Genomic DNA, 21,131 nt, shown 5'->3' with positions numbered 1-21,131 from the left:
TTGTCATTTTATTTTTATTTATAGCTACTAACTATTTAGTTGCTAAAAATATTTACTTCATTTTAGGCTACCAATTGTTTAGCCGCCAAAATCATGATTTTATTTATTTTTAATTATTTTGTCCACAACCTGTATGCATACATTCTATGCAACCTGTACCATGTATATAAATAAAACAATACATATATCATAAACCATTCTGCAATTTGCATCCATTTCACTTCCAACTATCCAAAAAGAAATACCTTTTAATGTCAAATTTCATACAAACTAAGTATATTCCAACCTAAAATAATAATTCCATACAAAATACAAAATCACACCAAAACATGTCCTCCGAACACAAAAAAAAAAAAAAAATTAGATTATACAAAAGTGTAAATTATCCTCCGTATAGAAAAAATATCCACAAATTCATGCCAAAAGCCATCTACAAAAAATAATTGCATCCATTAGTACCAAAAATGCAAGACCATCAAATGATATTTGGTAGAAAAAGACAAAACACTATCAAGCATGAGAAATAAGAATTTAGATAGAATGTCATTTTAGGACCATCAAACCCCAAGATCTCCTTTCTTCAGGTCTGAGTGAAAGAGGAGACACTGAACATGATGGGTGGATATATTTTCTTATTCTCAAGAACGAGGGTAATTAACAAGTCAAGCATGTGCTAACTTACTTGAAGGCCCTGAGAAAGAAAAATACAAACAAAAGGTTTAGTTAAATAAAGCAAATAACTTTGTAATTTTGATCTAACTGAAACACTGCCCTGAATCAAACAATCAGTCCAATTAATAATGCAAACAAAAGGAAGTACATGCATATATGGATCTTATGGTACCATTGTGACTCTTGAGAAGCCTACAATTAAAAATCATAGAAGTCAACATTTGTCTAAAGTATCACTGTGAAAGTCATAGGGAAAGGAAGGTTAAATAATCGGAAAGTAAATACATTCAATAAAGCGGCGGTGATAATTAATGTTTCCAACCCCATGCATATCAACAATGATAATCCCTTCCATATGACCTGAACGCTCTTCAAAAACACAACCTTTTTTTTTGAGAATAAGAAAGGACTTCAACTGAGAATCAGCAAAGCAATCACCAAATGCAAAGAGTCATTGTTCTGTTTACAATAACCTCACCGTCATGCTTGACAACAACTACAAATTTTTCTCAAGCTAAGATTAAACAAATGTCTAGCACACAATTACCAGAGCATTGGTTGTAGGCAGAACTGAAAGCATGGAAGTGATTATTATACGAAGTAGAATATAATTCATCTCCAAGGCATCTACCCATTTTTACATAATTTCTCAGCACTAATCATACAAGCTTAGCTGCTGCACAAGGTAATAGAACATGCACAATGCTTTAAAAGCCCTAACCTTATTCAATTAGCAAAAACTCGTACCAACACCAAAGGCATTTCTTAAATCAACACCAACATTCTTAAATCCTTATAATTTTATCATAATTGGAATTGCTACTAGTCTTGATCATGCACAAATTTATAAGCCCAGACTTGCCCAAAATAGATCAGGCTAACTGACATAGCATTGATTCACTTATTATTGAGAGTTCATATTGTATAAAGTTAAGTCAATGGATTCTAGATTGAATACTTAACCTATTTCTAGAAACAAGAAAGGTTGAGGCAGAGAGGAGAACTAAATGCAGCATGTGCAAATTGGGAAGCCCCTACTTCCGCACTGTATTTCTTTACAACACCTTTCAATCATTTTGGCTTTTTTGTGAGTTGTGTATATATGTTAGCCTTTTTTCAGTGAAATTATTGTTGTTGCTCCAAGATCAGAAATTCTTTTATCATTTGTCTAGAAATGTAACTGTGTATGCATAAAGGGGTGTGGCAGGGTAGGGTAGTGATGATCAGAATAAATTGCCATCCTACATCCTTTGAATTGTTATTAATACCATAACCTACTCATTTGAATATTGATCAAAACACTACATAATCATGACTACGATGATGATTTCCTCCTTTTCGACTAAAAGAAAATCCATCATCGTGCCCTAAAACACGATCTCAGCTACAAACTGCAGACCACACATCAAAATCATCCAAGATTCCCCTGATATACACATGTCTACAGATGCATATCTATCATATTTATTATGTGTATATAAAGCATTTCTATTGAGAACACAAACACCTAAACAAAATCAACCCAGATCCGACCAAAAAAGTTAAAAAACAAAAACAACCCAATTGAAGAGCCTCAAATGCAAGTACCCTTACCAAACAAAAATTGAGAATTCAAAACAAATTGCAAATGAGACCAAGAATAGAGGCAAAAGATGAAAGAGAGAGAGAGAGAGAGAGAGAGAGAGAGAGAGAGGCACCTCAGGCTCGGACAAGGGTTTGCACTGCATGAGCTGTGCAATCTGCTCATCGAGATTCCCATGGGTATTCGAGGCGACCAGATCTACACTCATCTTCTGCATTATATACAGGAAACAATTTTAATGAAGAAAAACAGTGGTGGTTCTATCGATCAGTACCCAGAAAAATGGTGTAGAAGAAGACCTAATCACCAACCTAGATTTTGGGTCAATATGCGAACTACAGAGAGAGAGAGAGAGAGAGAGCTTGAAATCAGTGCTCTAGTTGGCAGCGATCGTAAGGAGGAGCGGTGGAGGCACAGCTGGTGGAGTGGCTGTGAGAGAGGGAGAGGAGAAGAGCACCAGAGAGGCAGAGGCAGAGGCAGAGGCAGATGCTGAAGAGAGAAAGACAGGCGCTGGATTGTGATTTGGAAATCAAATATATATATATATATATATATATATTACATATTTTAGTCCCTAATTAATTTTATAAAATCTCTTAAAAATTTGAAATGTTTGGCTCCAAATATTTTAATTTTTAGTCGCTGAAAATAAATTTTTGACGATTAAACTTTTGATCGTCAAAATAAATAATAATTTTTCATTTTTTATTTGACGACGAATTAATTTTGGCTGCCAAAACTCAATATACGGTAACTAAAGTTTTTTTTTGTTACTGGAAATAAGTTTTTAGTGACCAAACTTTTGGTCGCCAAAGATAAAAAATATTTTTTATTTTTCATTTGGCGACTAAATGGTTTTAGTAGCCAAAACTCAAAATAAGACGACTAAAATATTTTTTGGTCGTGGAAAGTAATTTTTTGGCGACCGCGACCAAAAATAAAAAAATAATTTTTTATTTTCCACTCGGCGACTAGTTTTAGTAGCCAAAACTCAATATACGGCGACTAAAATTTTTTTTTTGTCGCCAATTTTGCCATTTTTAGCGACTAAATTTTTTTTAGTCGCCAATAATCAATATATGCCGACTAAAAAAAATTAGTAGCTAAATATTTTACTTTTTCCGACTAAAAAAATTATTAGTCGCCAATTCTAATGTAACGCCCCAAATTTCTAACCTAAATGATAATACAACAATTATGACTCTTTCAAGGAAAACTGAATATAAATCTCCAAACTTACATTACATGATACAATAGTTCTTCATTCAACAATACATTAATCCAACAAGAAGTAAATAAACAAATAAATACCCCCAAGGGGTTTACAAGTTTCCAAGGCTTGAGCTTGGTTACACAAAATGGTTATTCAAACCCACACACATACAGCATTTGGCTTACACACAAAGTCACAGCAAAATGAGAGTCTCGTACTCTCAACACACATTTCCTCGCCTCTAGTTAGGCAGCATCACCACATCTTTTTCTGCACAAAAATCTCGTAGGGTGAGCATAAAGCCCAGTAGAAAATCCTTAACAAAGTATATACATTTTATACAAATCTCAAGAGATGAAATACACATGCTATGTTATGCCCTTTTAAAAGAAAATCACATATTCATATTTGAAAACCATCATCATGCTCAATGATGCCATGCAATTTCAATTCTTCAAAACTTAACAATTCATTTCAAGAGCGGTAAATACGACTTTGGTAATTCCTAGGCTGGTGTCTGCAAGTAGACCATACAAGTACTACCAATTTGTCATTTTTACCGGCATTGACGGGAAGGCTCGACACCTATAATCTGTCATTTTTACCAGTATTAACTGGAAGGCTTGACACCTATTCAATTTCATCTATACCACCTGTCAAGACTTACCACCGTATTTACCCCAAAACCAATTCATGAAAACTTGTTTCTCAACATTCTTTTCTCAATGCAAGTTTTCAAATCAACTTTCAAAGTTTAATGTAATCAAATGAATTGATATGCTAATAACATAAGATGAATATAAATACTTTTATTCCAATTCATCATCCAAGGAATAACACAATTTCCTCTTCTCAAGTATCATCAATAATTAGTCATTTCAAGATTATTTCAACATTTTGAACAATAATTTCTAAAATGAACAACAATTCTTACATTCTCTGAAATTCATCATTTATATAAATATGAATAAAATTTTTTTCAAACATCCATTTATTTTGACACACAAAATAAATACAACAATATCATTCATGGATTTTCAATCTCTTTTAAAAATCTCCAATTTTTAGGTTTTCTCACCAAAACTGTACAACTCAAATCTTTTGAAAGAAAACTTTCTAAAATCATCTTTTCTTCAATCAACAAAGATCAAAATCCATAAGATCATTTTAAAAGAACAAGAGACAAACTCACTTTCAAAATCGCTCAACTTCTTGAATCAATAATCAATTTTCAAAGCTATCGAAGGATGTTTTCGAAAATCATCTAGATATATATATATATATATAACTCTAAGAAAATCTCTATCTTAAGTTTTGAAGAAGAACTGAGATGAAACCTCCAAAATCAACAATGTCAAAACTCGATCTTCACCGCACAAAATGAAGCCCTCTACAAGTTAACCAACTTTGATAAAGAAACTATGACAGAACTCTAATGGATCTTGAAAAATCAAGGTTTTGATTCAATTTGGCGTAGGGAAATGTAAAGAGAAGGGAGAGGAAAGGGTTTGTAGAGAGAAAGAGACATAACAAGATTGAGATACACTCAGCCTAAAGAGAAGAAAAGAATAAAATTTCAGACGTACCTACCACCGCACGTGCGGCACTTCTCCCGCACTTACACTCCCGCACCTGCATTTATTGCAGTAGCCAAACAAGCCCTCCCCTGTGTTCCGCATGTACAGCTCAAGCAATTTCGAATGCATTTTGCATTTTTACTTTGGGGGCACTGCCCCTCGACCCCGCCAGGGCGTTGCCCTTGGACCCGCCAAGAGGCGCTGCCCCCTCGACCCCCACGAGCTGACCAGGCAGCTTGATCCCCGACCTGCCCAGTCAAAGTGGCAAAACATGAAAAAAGGGTTGAAACCGAGATTGCTACATCCACAACTTTTGGCGACTAAATTTTTTTTAATCGCCAAATGTGCATTTTGTTGTAGTGAATCTAAAATGGTAATTTATGTGGAACATCAATTTTGTCAAATAAACATTATGTCAAACAGTTGTATGGCATTAACTAATGAAACAATTTTCCAAAAAATAGAAAATAATTAATTAAATAAACTCCAGGATAAAGTATTGAGAAATGTTATGTATCTCAAATATTCTACCAAATCTCTCACATGGGGTGGGACTCACACAAATCTATGTGTGTGTGGGTTCCACACCCATGTGAGAGGTTTGATAGAATAGTTGGGATCCCTAGCATAACTCTAAAGTATTTTGCCTTTTCTCATGTGAAGTTACCTCAAAAAATACCAACCGATTAAAGCCATGATAAGAACTCCTAAAATGACCACTACTGATGCAATCATTGCTGTTCATTTGTCCTTTGTATTCGATCCTTCTTAGCTCCTACTAAAAAACAAAAAACATCGGCCATTGGGAGAAAAATTTATTGGCAAAGCATGTTATAAATTTGGAACCAACTTCTCGCCAGTGCAGTGAATGGACTAGATCATGTTATTTGGACTTGTGGAGTCTATCACATGTCCTATCCGATTGACTTGAATTATTTATTTTTTAAGTCAGAACGTGTAAATCATTCATAATAAAATCATGTCAATCCAATACTCGTAACTAAATAATGTTTTCACATTTATCTTTAAAAAAATAAATAATTTAATTTCTAAAAAATGTTTGTCGCCGATTTTTTTTTTTTTTTTTTTTCATACAAACTTTATAAAATATCATAAATTGTCGGATTGATTTAAAATTTTCTTTTATGAATAATCCACACATTAAGATCTAAAAAATAAACGATTCAAATTATTAAAATATAATCTGTGATAGCACCACAAATCTAAACAGTATGATCCAATCCATTCACTGGACTAGAGACAACCTGGGGTATGAGTAAACTAGTTGTGCAAAGAGTAATTCTATTGACCAAGATTATAGGTTTATAAATTTGAATCCAAAACTAAATTGTATGGTGAATATTGAATAGTCAAGTATGGACTCCACTTATTAAATGACTTTGAATCATAAATTGATATTTTTAAATGAAATTATAAATAAAACATCTCAGTGTGTAGCAGTGTTGAAATCAAAATAGTAAAATAAGAAAGTGATGATTAACATAGAAAACACTTATCGAGATCAGAAGCGGCCATCCGAATATACAATTCTTTTCCACCTTCACTAGACTCTTTCATATCAAGCAAGTCTCCAAACCATACCAAACAACCGCTCACACTAGTTTGTGCAAAAGCAACATAAGTACAATTTCTCAAACAAACATCTTCACAGTCGACCACAGAGCAAACCCAAGTGTTTGATCCTTTGTCATGTTTGAATGACCAAATCAAAACTTAAAAATTTAGGCACTACATTGTTTAAATTGAAATAATATGAATCAAAATGATATTTGGGTCAAACTATGAGAATATAAAGTTATAATTTATCTTTTTGTAACACCTTAGTTTCTCCTTTAACCAAACATTAGCACTAGGGGTCTTGAAGCAAAGAGCATCAATTTCATAATTACAAGAAGCAATTAGTAAAATACAAGAAAGACAGCACTTAGTTAAGTATGATCTTGCTCCAAAAAAAAAAAAAAAAAAAAAAATTGAAGTCACTGACAGAGCAAGAGGTAGGTACAAAGCCAAGTATTTATATGATTAATATTATCCCAAATGATTTCGCTAAAATGACAATAACATTTTCATTGAATAATTAAAATCATGTAATGAAATTAATTTATTTTCTTTTTCTTTCCCCCAAACAAATTACAAATTTACGAGTTTGGTAGATAAGATTTTACATTTACAAAGCAATATAAGCTATGCAAATAATTTTTTTTCAAAGATTAGAACAACAATTCTATCTACCATGTAGCATTGTTATGGTTACTTCATTTGTTGTACAATGATGTTTCCCAATTGATGAATAATCTATATTAGTTATAACTCTTTCAGAGTAAAAGCCGGGTTGTTTAGGCATGGGCAACACTGGGTTCTCACTATCCAACATTAACAGAACATATGACATTGTTGGTCTGTCTTCAGGACGTTGTTGCACACACAAAAGGGCTACTTGGATACATCTTAACACTTCTGATGTGGGAATTGGATGCTCCATGAAAACATCAAATAGTTTTATGGGCTTTTCTTCATGCCATAACTTCCATGCCTACATCAAAAAACAATTCATACTTTGATTCACACCACAAAACAAATTCTAACCTCATACAATTGGTAACATTAAATTTTGAACTCACATGTCCCAAAAGGTTGAGGCCATGATCACGATCATAAAATCCTCTATTCTTCTTGCCACTCACAATCTCTAAAACCATTACACCAAAGCTAAAAACATCGGATTTCACTGAAAAGTGCCCATTTATTGCATATTCAGGAGACATATAGCCACTACACACAATCATTAAGGAAATATATCAAATGGAAAGCTCTATACATAAATATGAGAGAAATGAGAGACAAAGGATATGTACTTACTAAGTCCCAATAACCCTATTTGTATTTTCTTCAAATTGATCACCACCAAACGATCTTGCTAACCCAAAGTCTGCAATTTTGGGATTCATCTCACTATCCAACAAAATGTTTCCTGCTTTCAAATCCCTATGAATTACTCTCAATCTTGAATCTCGATGAAGATAGAGAAGTCCTCGAGCAATTCCCACTATTATGCCAAAGCGCTTTTTCCAATCAAGTGATGTACCTCTTGTTTGATCTGAAACAATTTAAATTTAAACTAAGTTAAAAATATATATATATATATATATATATCTCAGTATACTTTAGGTAAACATTGTGATAGATTTCAAGTGTTTAGATCTTAACTAAAGATGAATGTGTCCAAACTTTTGTTTGGCATGTACTCATAGATCAACATCCTCTCCTCTTCATGAATGCAACATCCCAAAAGTCTAACTAGATTGCGATGTTGTAGCTTTGAAATTAAGATGACCTCATTCTTGAACTCTGAGAGGCCTTGTCTTGAAGTTTTGGAGAGTCTCTTCACTGCTATTTCTCTTCCAGTTGTGAGTTCACCCTATGGTTTATCATGAACCTTGATATTACTCAACAAGTCAAGAAAGGCAAATAATTTACCATGACTAAAGCAAAAAACAATCAACATTTGATTGTTAAGTTTTCATACATTACAGAAAATTACCCGATAAACAGGACCAAAACCACCTTCTCCAATCTTATTTGTTAAGGAGAAGTTGTTAGTGGCACTAGAAACGGTGGCCAAATCAAATAAAAGTAATGCTAAGTTCTCATCCTCCACAATTCCTTGGTTGTTGTCTTGAACCTTTTGGTTTCTATTATCCAATCTCCAAGCTGTAATGATTGTAAACTTATTTAGACGAGAAATATTTATTACATAAAAGGTAAACGCACTCCAATAGTTCCTCCAATCCTACATTGCATTATATGCGATAATTATCGTCTCTTATTATCATCAAGAGAAACTTTTAAAATGATGAAATCCAAATTGATGCAGAGATTAAAGAATAAACATTTATTATCATTTGCTAATTGTCTTTGTACTTAGTTGCTAGGGTAATTGAATATCATGCAATTCACTTTCATAATCTAAATGATCTTAAAATATCACTAATCAAAATTGCTAAAGCAAGGAGCCATAAATATGCCACACACGCTGCGCAAACTTAGGTATGTGCGACTACCCACTAGCTTCACATACCAACTAAATATGACATCAAGACTTGAACTTAAGATCTCTTAGATAGAAGTTCCTTAGGCTCAAACAGTTAATTATTTGTTATCTTTTTTTTTTAACTATTTTTTCATTACACAATGTAAAATCAAACTAGAATAGACAAATTAAAATCTTATTTGTCATTATAACCATATATTAAGACATGTTTGAGTATTAGAGTGAGAATGATCCTTGAGATTTCTTCATTTTAAGAACAAGCTACCTTTTCTCTTTCTTCATCCTAATTTTATTCATTGATCAAAGTGACTATGATCCTTGACCTTTCAGATGAGAAAAAGGATTGATATTCAAATTTAGGCCTCGTTTGGAAACAGGCTAATTCAGTAACTTTTTGGCTATTTGGCTAAAATATGAGCTAAAAAAAACTAGTATGTTTGGGATGACTTTTTGACTTTTTATGAAAAGATGTGCAAAAAGTAGAGAGAAAAGAGAATCTTTGACTTTTTGGTATGGGTTGTTGGCTTTTTGGCTAATTTAGTAACTTTTTGGCTTTTTGGCTAAACGGGAGGGTTCCCAAACGAGGCGTTAAATGTAAAAAAATTGAGTCAATTTTTTTTTTTGATAAATAAAAAATTGAGTAAATGTTTTGGTTATGAAACACTTCAATCAAAAAAGTCAAATTTAAGCATAAATTTGAGAAAAAAATTTATTAATGACAGAATGCTAAATCTTAAATTCGCAAAATAGACTGCAAAATTTTGAAAAAAATTGAATTTTGTCAACATACGTTAAGAAGTTTAAAAATATGTACGTTCTGGATGAAAGTCTTTTGAACCAGTGAATTTGGCAGGAGTGAGTGACTCTTGGGTTGCTAGGATGAAAGTCTTTGTGGCACATCAATTTTGTCAAATAAACATTATGTCAAATAGTTGGATGGCATTAACTGCTGAAACAATTTTTCAAAAATAAATAAATAATTAAACTCGAGCATAAAATATTTACCTCTTCTCTTGTGAAGCTCCTTCAAAAAATACCAGCCGATTAAACTTAAGACAAGAACCCCTGAAATGACTATTATTGATGTAATCGCTGTAGCTCGTTTGTTCTTTTTATTGGATCCTTTTTTAGTATCCACCAAAATCATAAGAAAACATAATATAAAACATTAGCCAATGAGATTAAAATTTATTCATAAAACATGTTAATATAATTCTAGATGTATGTACTTGAATTAACAAATGGGCACAACTAATCTACTTGTCAAAAATAAATAAATAAATAAATAGTGTAATGAACTCACTAAAAAAAATGAAAATAAATAAGTATTGAATTCGACCATGTTATTAAATTTAATGCACTCTCTGTCTGGGCCATGCTAACATTGTCACAAATTAATCAACACCAACTAATTTTTTTGACTAAATAGTGTATTGAAAGGGGCAAAAGACAACTCTTAATGGATGGTTCCTGTATAAGTCAAAGGTCGATTCAAACTTGATTGTTTTTGCCTCAATAATGTAAAAATATCATATTTTATTTATTATATTATTTGTGAACATTGTATTCAAAATAAAAATGAGTGAATACTGTGCTGACACGTTAGATAGATACCTTGTTTGTTAAGTGTATGTCTTTTAGTCTATGAGATCCATACAGCTATTGGTTTTTTTACATGTATTTGGATTAGTTTGTGGAGTCTAGAATCCACAAAGAATCCATTATGTATGGATTGATGTTTTTATAGTTTGTCTGTTTTTTTTTTTGATCAGCAAAGAAAAGGAACTTTATTGATGAAACAGAAAACTATTACATCAAAGAAGAAAAGGAGGAGGAGTGCAAAAAGCATCATAGCGAACCAAATCAATCCCAACTAGGTTGGCACTGATAAGATCGCCCAATCATATGCTAGCACAACCACAAGAGTTGGTGAGGAACCAACCACAAACACCAAAAACTACCTCACCCAAAAAGCCCTGACCCCACCTAATACAAACCAAGCAATGAAACATGGATCGACAATCAACAAAATCCATCAGCAAACTCCTAATATAAATGGTAAAGATTGGGCCACCTCTGCCAACTACAAAGTTCATCAGCAATACTTTTCATCAGAGCAACCTCCACAGACCAGCAGCATACCAGCAGAGCCTCCTATAAACCTTAAATAAAGTGCCTCACCTCTTTTATGTTTGACACAATCTCATGAATGGAGAGGCAACACCCCACATTAACAGATTTCAGCCACATGGCCACTCGAATTTTAATAAGCTCACACAACACATCTGCATCAGGCTGCGTGTTATTGAATAAACAGTCATTTCTATACGTCCATAGGGACCAAATAGTAGAAATAAAAACAGCCCTCCACACTTTCTTTTCCTTTTTCCTGAGCTTCCATCCCAACCACCATTGCATTAAGCCTTCAAAAGACCCTGGTAACACCCATTGAATTCCCCACCAGGCCATGATACTTGACCAGACATGCCATACAAATGAGCAGAATAGGAAAATGTGATTAGAGGTTGATACATTATCATACTTGATACATGAGATGTACATATTCTGATTTTCCCACACTTCAGAGACTTCATACTTGATACATTATCATCAAACTCCACAACTACACCACACGCTTCACCAATTTTCCTGAAGTTATTGACATTCCATAGATTGGGAGGCATTCCAAAGCAGCTTAGCCAAACCAGTCTTTCATTGTCTACCTTCACACCTTTGTTCCACTCAAAGATTGATTCACACCACCCCGATAACCAACCTCCATAACTGTTCAGTAATTGCTTCATTTCTTCTTTAGAGTTAAAAGTGATAAACGCATTTCGGCCTCCTCCTTCTCTAAGTTGTATGTCCTTCAATCCTCTGTTATGACATTCAATCTTGAAACCATCAAAGTTGCAATGAGGTTTAAGCTTGATTACTGCACTCAATAGTAGCCAACCAATGGCATATTCCTCCGCTTGAATTCTGATGTGATTATCACTACCCGGCCTCCCTCCTTTTAAAACATCCGCATAAGAGTGTCTCCCTCCAATCCCAGCGCCAGACACTGTTGAGACTCCATCTGGTTTATATGCTCTTGGTCTCGGATTAATCAGATTCTTTTCTTTTCCGAAATCTGCTTTTTTCACCTTCAAAGCTTTATCGCCGCACCATACTCCATTGGCTTTCTGAATTGCAATCTCCGCTGCAACAGGACAGTCATATCGTACGAATCCAAATCTGGTTTTCGTTGCTTTTCTTCGTTTGTCGGGGATGTAGACATCCTTGACCACTCCAAAGTTGGAAAATATGGTGTACAAACCTTTAGGATTCATCAAGTGTGGGATCTCATCAACAAAGATCGTGTGCAGTTGTGCTGCCGCCCCATTTCTACCTTGTCGTCGACGGAATACTGGATTCCACCCACCTTGTTGACGTTCCATCTCCCTACGCTATCTATTATGTGTTTTTAGCAGTAGTGGTTTCTAGAAAGACAGACTCTACTTTAGCCAAATGCTAAAAATACATAAATAGAACTCAAAATTTTATAGTTTGTCTGTTAATATGGAACTTATGGAACTTGTGGGAATTCTATGGGGGAGAAATTAAGAAAATACTAAGGGCACCAGGTTCTGAGCGGGAAGCCCGTCGGCATGGGATTTAGGGTTGGTTTGAGATATTTTCAAAAAGTACACTTTTTGACTTATTGGCTTATATGGGTTGGGTTTGATGTGATGTGTTAGAGAGGTGATGTGATTTAAATAAGATGATGTGACTTAAATAGGATAGTGACTTTTTAACTTTTTGTATTATTTAGGTTATGCCAAACTTGACCTTAGTTATTCCTGAGTTTTTGTTCTCATCATTGTACTCTAAAGAGAGTGAATTTTATTCTCACCAACGTAGGAAAATTTTTGCTACAACTTTTCTGTACGTTTTTCTATTTTATGCGTGCGGCTATGCTTCTATATATATTTGAGATATGTAACAATCCCAACATTGTTGACACACCACGAGTGCAACGATGTCTATTTTTTATGGAGTTAATTACCTAAAAATCTTATTTATAAATATTATAGTAGCTCAAATCTTATTTAAGATTTTTTAAACTAATAAGTTTTATTTAGTAAAATTGATAATTTTATCAATTTTTTTTCTAATTTTTAAAATTAATAACATTATCAATTTTGAATAGTAATGTTTCAGATAATTGTTTCAGTAATCGATGAAAAAAAAAACTGAGTGTGAGATTAAACGTTTTTGTCCTTCTACTTATCGCTTTGATTCAACTATCTAATAAAGTCGAGAACATTATCAATTTTTTCTCAGTTTTAAAACCGAAATTTTTTTCATTTTTATTATTTTTTTTCAGTTTTCACATCAATGTTCCATCATCATGCCCCTTGTGTGTTTGGTTTCAATTTTTTGAATTCAGTTTTCAGAAAATTGAGTTTTTTGTTTTTCATATTTTTTTTTTGTTTTTAGTGTCTATTTTTAAAATTTTAAGCATTTTTTTTTTACTTTTTTAGATGCACCTTACTGAGATGCATCTAAAAAGTAAAATATTTGTGAAAAAATATTTTTAAAAAGTAATAAATACAAAAAAATACGAAAAATATACTGAATTTTTGTATTTTTGGTATTTAGTGAATTTTTTAAAGATTTTTTTCACAAAAATTATACTTTTTAAGTGTATTTATGTTGAATAATGCTATATGCATTACTAATTGGTGCATGTAGCACCACCAATTTATGTTAGGTGTGTCTAAAACTTTAAAAAAATTGCTTAAAATATTAAAAAAAATTAGTAAAAACAAAAAAAAAATACGGAAAACAAGAAAATAGAATTTTCTGAAAAGTGTTTTCAAAAAAACTGGAAATAAACATAATTTTTTTTTTTAGTTTTTTCAATTTGAAAATTGATGTTTTAAAATTTTGAAAATCAAAATAAATGTTAAATCATCATATTCCTCTATAGATAATCATTAATGATGAACAATCATTATTTAAAGGCAATTTTGACTATTAAAAATTTAATGAGACTTGAAGGTTCACAAAATCTTAATTAGGACTTAGGCTTCGTTTGGCAACATCACTTTTTAGCTTAGAAGGCAAGAAGTCACTAAAAAAATCAAAAAATCAAAAAACCAACAACTTATACCAAAAAGTCAAAGATTCTCTTTTCTCTCTACTTTTTACATTTTTTTTAAAAAAAAAATTCAAAAAGTCATCCCAAACATACTATTTTTTTTTTTACATTATATTTTAGCTAAAACTCAAAAAACTACTTAAAAAGTCTATTCCTAAACAATACCTCGTTTGACATGTGCTTGTTTTAGCCAAAAAAATAAAAAAAGTTATTAAAAAACCAAAAAACCTATAACCTATATCAAAAAGTCAAATATTCTCATTTCTCTCTACTTTTTTGTATATCTTTTTGTAAAAAATTAAAAAATCATTCCAAACATACTATTTTTTTTTTACATCATATTTTAGTCAAAAATCAAAAAGTTATTAAAATAGTATGTTTTCAAATAAGACTTAATGGAGTATAAGTTCATAAATTAATATTTGTATATAAATACCCCTTTTTTTATGCTATTGACCCGTGAAATAATAAATAAAAATGGCAAAAGTAATTTTTTTTATTTTTTTTTATTTTTTTATTTTAAGAACTGCATATAATAGCATCATTATATTAACCAAAAGAATAATGTTTGAGGGCCCGAATCAATGGCTCGAATTTGGCTCAAAACCCAAAACGACGTCGTTTTGGGTTTTGATTTTTTTTTTTTTTTTTTTTTCTTCTTCTTCCTTCCTGTTCTTTCTGTTCTGCTTCTTCTTCTTCGTTTGAACCTGAGAAGCAGAGGCGAGAGAGAGGGAGGAGAGAAAGAGAGGGAGAGGGAGAGGGAGAGGGAGAGGGAGAGGCCGTCGCCGTCGTCGTCGCCGATAGCCGATCGCCGCGCCTCCGCCTTCGCCGCCTCGCTGCTCTGCTCTGATCGTCGCCGGCTCTGCCCCGATCGTCGCCTCCGCCCCTCGTCGGCTCTGCCCCGCTCGTCGCCTCCTCCTCCGCCGCCTCCTCCTCCATTTTTTAGGCCCCCTCCATTCCTTCCTCCCCCTCCCCCTCCCCCTCCCCCTCCTTCGTCTTCCTCCTTTCTCCGGCTGAAAAGAAAAAAAAAAAAAAAAAAAAATAGGAAAATGTTTTTTGAGCCATTCGAGCCGTTGCCCATTCGGGCTCTGTAGCATAGTTGTAACCAAAAACATAAATCAAAATGGGTAAAATGATGATTAATATGGCAAACACTTACCGAGATCAGAAGCAGCCATCCGAATATACAAATCTTGTCCACCTTCACTAGACTCTTTCATATCAAACAATTCTCCAAGCCATAACACACAACCACTCACGCTAGTTTGTGCAAAAGCAACACAAGTACAATTTCTCAAACAAGCCTTTTCGCAATCGACCTGACTCATCTTGGTCTTATTCACAAAAAAATAAGTTGTGTCTGGCAATTTCAGCCCTGACAACTTTCTGAATCCCTGAGGAACACTGCAATTCATCGGTGTCCTCCGCACGCACCCACCTGACCAATCAAACCTGTCCCAATCATGTTGCAATCCGGGTATGAACCCATTTGGGCAGTTGCAAACAGCGAAACCATCAAAGCGGCATATGCCATAAGGGCCACACGTTGCGTAGGCATCGCAAGCATCACGATGCAAGGCAAGTAAATTGAACCATTCCCCACGCCTTTCGTTCCATGTGAGGAACTGAAGCAAGCCTGTCTGGTTCACTACTAACCTTGTAATAACAGGGCCGTCCATGATCTTAAAGGAGAAGTAAACATCGGTGGAGTTAAAGATGAAGATGGGATCGAACACTGTGTTTTGTTCTAGAGGAGGGTCTCCACCGAAGCGAACACCGTCCCAAAAACCGCTTCGATAGTTCACTTTTGATCCTTGGCGAAGGACTATTTGTGGGAGGCCACGACGGTCTAGTTTGTACGTATAGTCGCCAGAAGATGGATCTTGCAAGGTTTTCCACGATGTTAAGAACCATTCTTGATTGGTTCTCAAGTTCCATCCGAGCTTCATACCAGGTACTAATGTATCGCATGGGTAATCAAAACTTTGCCACAGATAATCGCCGCCACCATTTTTCACCACAAGGTTGCCAGAGTCTAGCAGCTGCATGATTGGGTTGTTTGGTGGTGTTGGTGGTGATGAATTTGAGGAAGACCAGACGGTGGTTGTTTGGTTGGTGGTGATGATGATGTTGCCGGTGGCGGTGATTGTGAGGAGGCCTGATGAATCTGATATTGGGTTGTTTTTGTTTGCCACCCAAATGGGTGTTCGTATTGGGACATTCTTAAACCATATTCCAATATAGCGATTGTTGGAATATGGTGGATTGAAGAAGCCTAATTCGAATGCTTCGCCAGAGGAGACAAGCGGTTTGCCGTTGTCGGTGAGTGTTTCGTTTGGAGATAGGGTGTCGATTGCCATGGAGAGTTTGGTGAAGAGGGAGAGAAGAGTGAAAATGCAGATGAAAGTGAGTGGAAAAACCATCATTTGATAATCTCAATTACACCAAACATGCAAACTTATTGTTTATTCATGATTTAATATAACCATATGGTTCTAGTTCTCCAAAATTTATTGGGTACTCACTCCTAGAATACGTTACGTAGAGTTTTAAGTATTATGATTGATAAAAAAAAGTAAGATTTATAATTTTATATTAGATAATTGAAAAATATGAAAAAAACATGATGAATGATGATTAGTGAAAAAAATATGAACACGTGCTACTCTAAGAATATCTAATAATTTTTCTTAATTCCCTGTATGATAATCATTATTAACCATATGGTGTCAATATCAAATTTAGTATATGTATATCTAAAACTCGGATAGACTTTGAAAAATTGCAATTAGATTTTGAACTTTCAAAGATTGATTGGAAATAATGTTAGTAATATAGAACTCTTAAAAGAGTAATGATATACACACTAACAATTATTATAATTTTTTCTTGAGTACTGATATGATATCATTTCATTGTAGTAAGGCCTATTTTAGTTTCTAAAGTTTGGTTATTTCATTATAAAAAATAAAAATAAAAAATTGTAATTTTTTATATTGTTTTTTTAATATTATGTGAAAGTAGAGAAGTTATTTGGTAGTTTTAAGCCATGGTCAAAGAGTGTTATGATTATTTGAGAGATGGAATCAACATTTTTGTTTAAGGAATCGGGGAAAACAACAGGAAAGATTGGCATTTGATGATTAATGAAAGACAGAAACACATGTTGTCCCTCGACCATGAAATAATTTTTCTGAAGACTGACCGCTCATCTTACTTCCCCATCTGTATGGTTGGATGTGTAAATGCTTTTGACTGTCTCAGAAGAGTTGACCTATGCGGATGGGAAAGTACGCATAACCAAAGTTGAAAGCCAAATCATAAAATCTACTCCAAAGAAAATAAATTTAGACCATAAAGCTTCCGTTTGGGAAACGGGTTGGTTTTTTAATTTTTTGACTTTTTTAACTATTTTAACCTGAGCTAAAAAATTTGATTTGGGAAGAATTTTTTTACTTTTTGGCTTTTTTGACTTTTTTGTGAGAGAAAAGTGTAATGATTATGGGTTAGATGTGATATTTTGTTTGTTGTGGCTAAAATAGCCTATTTTGTCTTTTATGGCTAAAATAGCCAAAAAAGCCTATAAACTTACTTCCTAAACGGTGCCAAAATCATTATTGGCGGTGTCTTGGAAAGCTAAATTTGGGTTTTTTTTACTAAAATTTATAAAAAATTAAAATATACTAAAATAATTAATAAGATAAAATATCACAATAAATTTATAATTATTACATTTATTTTCTCATAAACATTACATCCAACAATAAAAAAATCTGATATTCTTTTCAAACATAAAAATTCTAACATATTACAATAATTAAAAGAATAATGCTTGAGGGCCCGAAATTAGTGGCTCGAATTTGGCTCAAAACCCAAAACGACGTCGTTTTGGGTTTTGATTTTTTTTTTTTTTTTTTTTTTCTTCTTCTTCCTCAGTCTGAGAGAAAGAGAAAGAGAAGGAGAGAAAGAGAAAGAGAGGGAGAGGGAGAGGCCGTCGTCGTCGCCGGTCGCCGCGCCTCCGCCTTCGCCGCCTCGCTGCTCTGCTCTGATCGTCGACGTCGCCGGTCGCCGATCGCGTCGCCGATCCGATCGCCGCCTCTGCTCGTCGCCTTCGCCGCCTCTGCTCGCCGCCTCCGCCTCTGCTCGTCGCCGATCGCCACCTCTTCTTCCTCCGTCTTCTTCCTCCATTTTTTAGGCCCCCTCCAGTCCTTCCTCCCCCTCCTCCTCCTCCTCCCCCTCCCCTCCCCTCCCCTCCCCTCCCCTCCTTCTCTTCTTCGTCTGCTGAAAAAAAAAAAAAAAAAAAAAAAATTTCGGGGCATTCGGGCCACCCCCTTTCGGGCCCTCTATCACTGCCGTAATTAAAAAATTAAAATGACTTACTAAACTAATCAAATCTTTGAGGGTGAATATAGGGAAAGGAAAATGATTGGACATCCTCCAGTCGCTCGAGTGTAAAAATTCCAAGCAAATGTGACATTGTTGACTTTGAAAATCTTGAAAGAAATACAAAATTTATATATTCAAAATTTTGGATTTTTCTCTTGCCCACAAACGTGACATAGGGAAAGGAAAATGATTGGACATCCCTCCCATCACTCGAGTGTAAAAACTCCAAGCAAATGTGACATTCTTGACTTTGAAAATCAAGAAAGAAAATAAATGTTATTTATACAAAAGGGAAATGATAGAGAACTCTAAATATAGAGTTTTAATTTGAGCTCTAATGATGTGTCAAAGTAAAAAAAAAAAAAAACAAACAAACAAAACAAGGCACAAATATCACATCAGGATGGGACCCACCTTCCCGTTAGAGCTATTAGAGCTCTAAAACATTTTTGTTATACAAAATTTATATACAACATCTGTCACAATTTTGAATTTTTCTCTTGCCCACAAACGTGATCTAGGGACAGGAAAATGATTTGACATCCCTTCGGTCACTCGAGCGTAAAAATTCCAAGCAAATGTTACATTGTGGACTCTGAAAATCAAGAAGGAAAATAAATATTATTTATACAAAATTTATATACAATATCTATCACCATTTTGAATTTTCCTCTTGAGTTCAGATCCTCTCCTTGAGGATCCTCCTTGAGCTCCTACTTGCAACAGTTTAGATGAGCCGTTGGTCATCCAACGGCTCAGATTAAAAAATAAAAAATAAAAAATGAAGGGTATGTTTGGTTTGTATTTGGGAGATAAGTTTTAGAAAAAATTTTCTAAAAAATTGTTTGGTTTGAGTTTTTCTCAAAAAAATTTCAAAATCACTTTCTCTCTCTTACACATCAATCAATCACTTTTTCTCTCTCCTCTCTCCTTCTCAATCACTTTTTCTCTCACACACATCCACTCAAATTCTCCCAAAATATCAAATCATTCCAAACTCCCAAAAAAACAACTCTCTCAAAATGTACAACCAAACAAACCAAAAAAATTTCTAAACTCTCTCCCCAAATTTTTTTTCAAAAACAACTCTCCCAAAAACAAACCAAACAAGCTCGAAATGTTTTCGAGTTCCTGCCCAAACAAAACAACAACACAGCTCAAAGATTTACTCTCACTCTCACACAGCACTCTCACTCTCACACAGCACTCTCCTCCGTTGAACCCATCCTCATCCTTACCGGCGAAACCATCCTCATCGACGGCGAACTCCACCACTCCAGCCTCTACGCTTCGTGAACTCCACCGCGACAACCACCATCGGTTGAGTAAAGATCTCTTCAACACGAACCAGGTTGGTCTTCGAACAAAGATCTCTTGTCTTCCAACGTCTGAGATTGACATTGAGATTTGGGTTTGGAATTGATATGGACAAGTTAGGGCTTTCAGAATTAGGGATTTTAGAGTTTCAAAATTAGGGCTTTTAAAAAAATTAGGGATTTGGGTTTTGAAAAATTAGGAATTTTGGGTTTTGAAAAATTAGGGATTAGGGCTTTTACAAAAATTAGGAATTTCAGAAGTAGGGATTAGGGCTTTTACGAAAATTTGGAATTTCAGAATTAGGGATTTGGGTTTTGAAAAATTAGGGCTTTTAAAATTTGAAAATTAGGCTTTCAATTTCTATTCCAACGGCTAAAAATTTAGGGCTTTTAACGTCTGAAATTTTTTTCAATTTGAGGATGATTTGGTAATGATTTTTTTAAGCATTTTCAAACTCTCTGCATTGTTCATCTATGACTGATGATTGTTTAAAAGAATGCTGATAAATGGTCATCTTGTAATTTCATAGCTTTGAGACTATGCTTTGTTCATCTATGACTGATGATTTCAAAATGGTTTGTTCATCTATGACTGTAATTTCAAGTTACATCTATGACTGATGATGAATTTTTTCATGTATGACTGATGAATTATTACACTGTGTGCTTTGTTCATGTATGACTGATGAATTTTTTCTAAGCTATGAATTCTATAAATCAGCCTTGAATATTTAAGGCTGATTCATAGACCATGTCTAATAAGGCCGATTTAGGGCTGATTTATGGCTGATTTATAGACCAATCTGAATATTTAAGGCTGATTGAAAGCAGAACTGGAGAGAGACATTACCCAACCTATACAACTTTAATTCATTGCAGCAACCTTGGCTAAATTGTAAACAACTTACAATCACAAATCAGAACATGAAAATCGAAATTAGTTTCGTGCAGCTAATACCAGATATTGTAAACGACATGATAAAATGCAAGATGCACATATGAGGATTTCATATTAAAATTGGTTAGAAAAAATTTACTGACCTTTTGAGAGAGATAATATATGAACGCAGAAATTCTATGGGTAATCACAAGTTCTGAAATTTATCTGGATTCAGTCCAACAACAGGGGTCTACGTGATAGTTTCATTGTTAATATATGGTATCTTA

General features: G+C 34.0%; 1 protein-coding gene and 1 long non-coding RNA gene across 2 annotated transcripts; both read right to left on the bottom strand.

Annotated features, from left to right (window-relative positions):
• Window positions 1-228: 228 nt before the first annotated feature.
• LOC114276292 (uncharacterized) lies at window positions 229-2,773 on the bottom strand. Its single transcript, XR_014340567.1, has 3 exons — window positions 2,566-2,773; window positions 2,370-2,465; window positions 229-691 (listed from the first exon to the last, which is right to left on the bottom strand). It is a non-coding gene; the product is annotated as an uncharacterized LOC114276292 (long non-coding RNA).
• Window positions 2,774-7,165: 4,392 nt separating this feature from the next.
• LOC114276291 (G-type lectin S-receptor-like serine/threonine-protein kinase At4g27290) lies at window positions 7,166-16,715 on the bottom strand. Its single transcript, XM_082889540.1, has 7 exons — window positions 15,422-16,715; window positions 11,659-12,435; window positions 8,607-8,776; window positions 8,273-8,483; window positions 7,925-8,162; window positions 7,687-7,837; window positions 7,166-7,598 (listed from the first exon to the last, which is right to left on the bottom strand). Exons 1-7 carry the CDS (start codon window positions 16,686-16,688, stop codon window positions 7,290-7,292), a joined length of 3,123 nt encoding a protein of 1,040 aa, XP_082745666.1. The 5' UTR covers window positions 16,689-16,715; the 3' UTR covers window positions 7,166-7,289.
• Between the last annotated feature and the right edge of the window lie 4,416 nt (window positions 16,716-21,131).

The sequence above is a fragment of the Camellia sinensis genome, chromosome 9 (assembly GCF_055761805.1).
Source record: "Camellia sinensis isolate YWXY chromosome 9, ASM5576180v1, whole genome shotgun sequence".
Classification (NCBI taxonomy): domain Eukaryota; kingdom Viridiplantae; phylum Streptophyta; class Magnoliopsida; order Ericales; family Theaceae; genus Camellia; species Camellia sinensis.
The sequence above is the reverse complement of the archived record's forward strand: the minus strand, read 5'-3'. Positions and strand labels throughout refer to the sequence as shown.

What these genes read in the sequence shown, in the direction of transcription:
- LOC114276291 (XM_082889540.1), bottom strand. Translation starts at nt 16,688, where the DNA reads ATGATGGTTTTTCCACTCACTTTCATCTGCATTTTCACTCTTCTCTCC. An exon ending in ATGTACATCTCATGTATCAA is followed by an intron (nt 8,777 to 11,658) that starts GTATGATAATGT and finishes CAATCATTACAG; the next exon opens with CTTGGAGATTGGATAATAGA. An exon ending in TTTGGACACATTCATCTTTA is followed by an intron (nt 8,163 to 8,272) that starts GTTAAGATCTAA and finishes AAATTGTTTCAG; the next exon opens with ATCAAACAAGAGGTACATCA.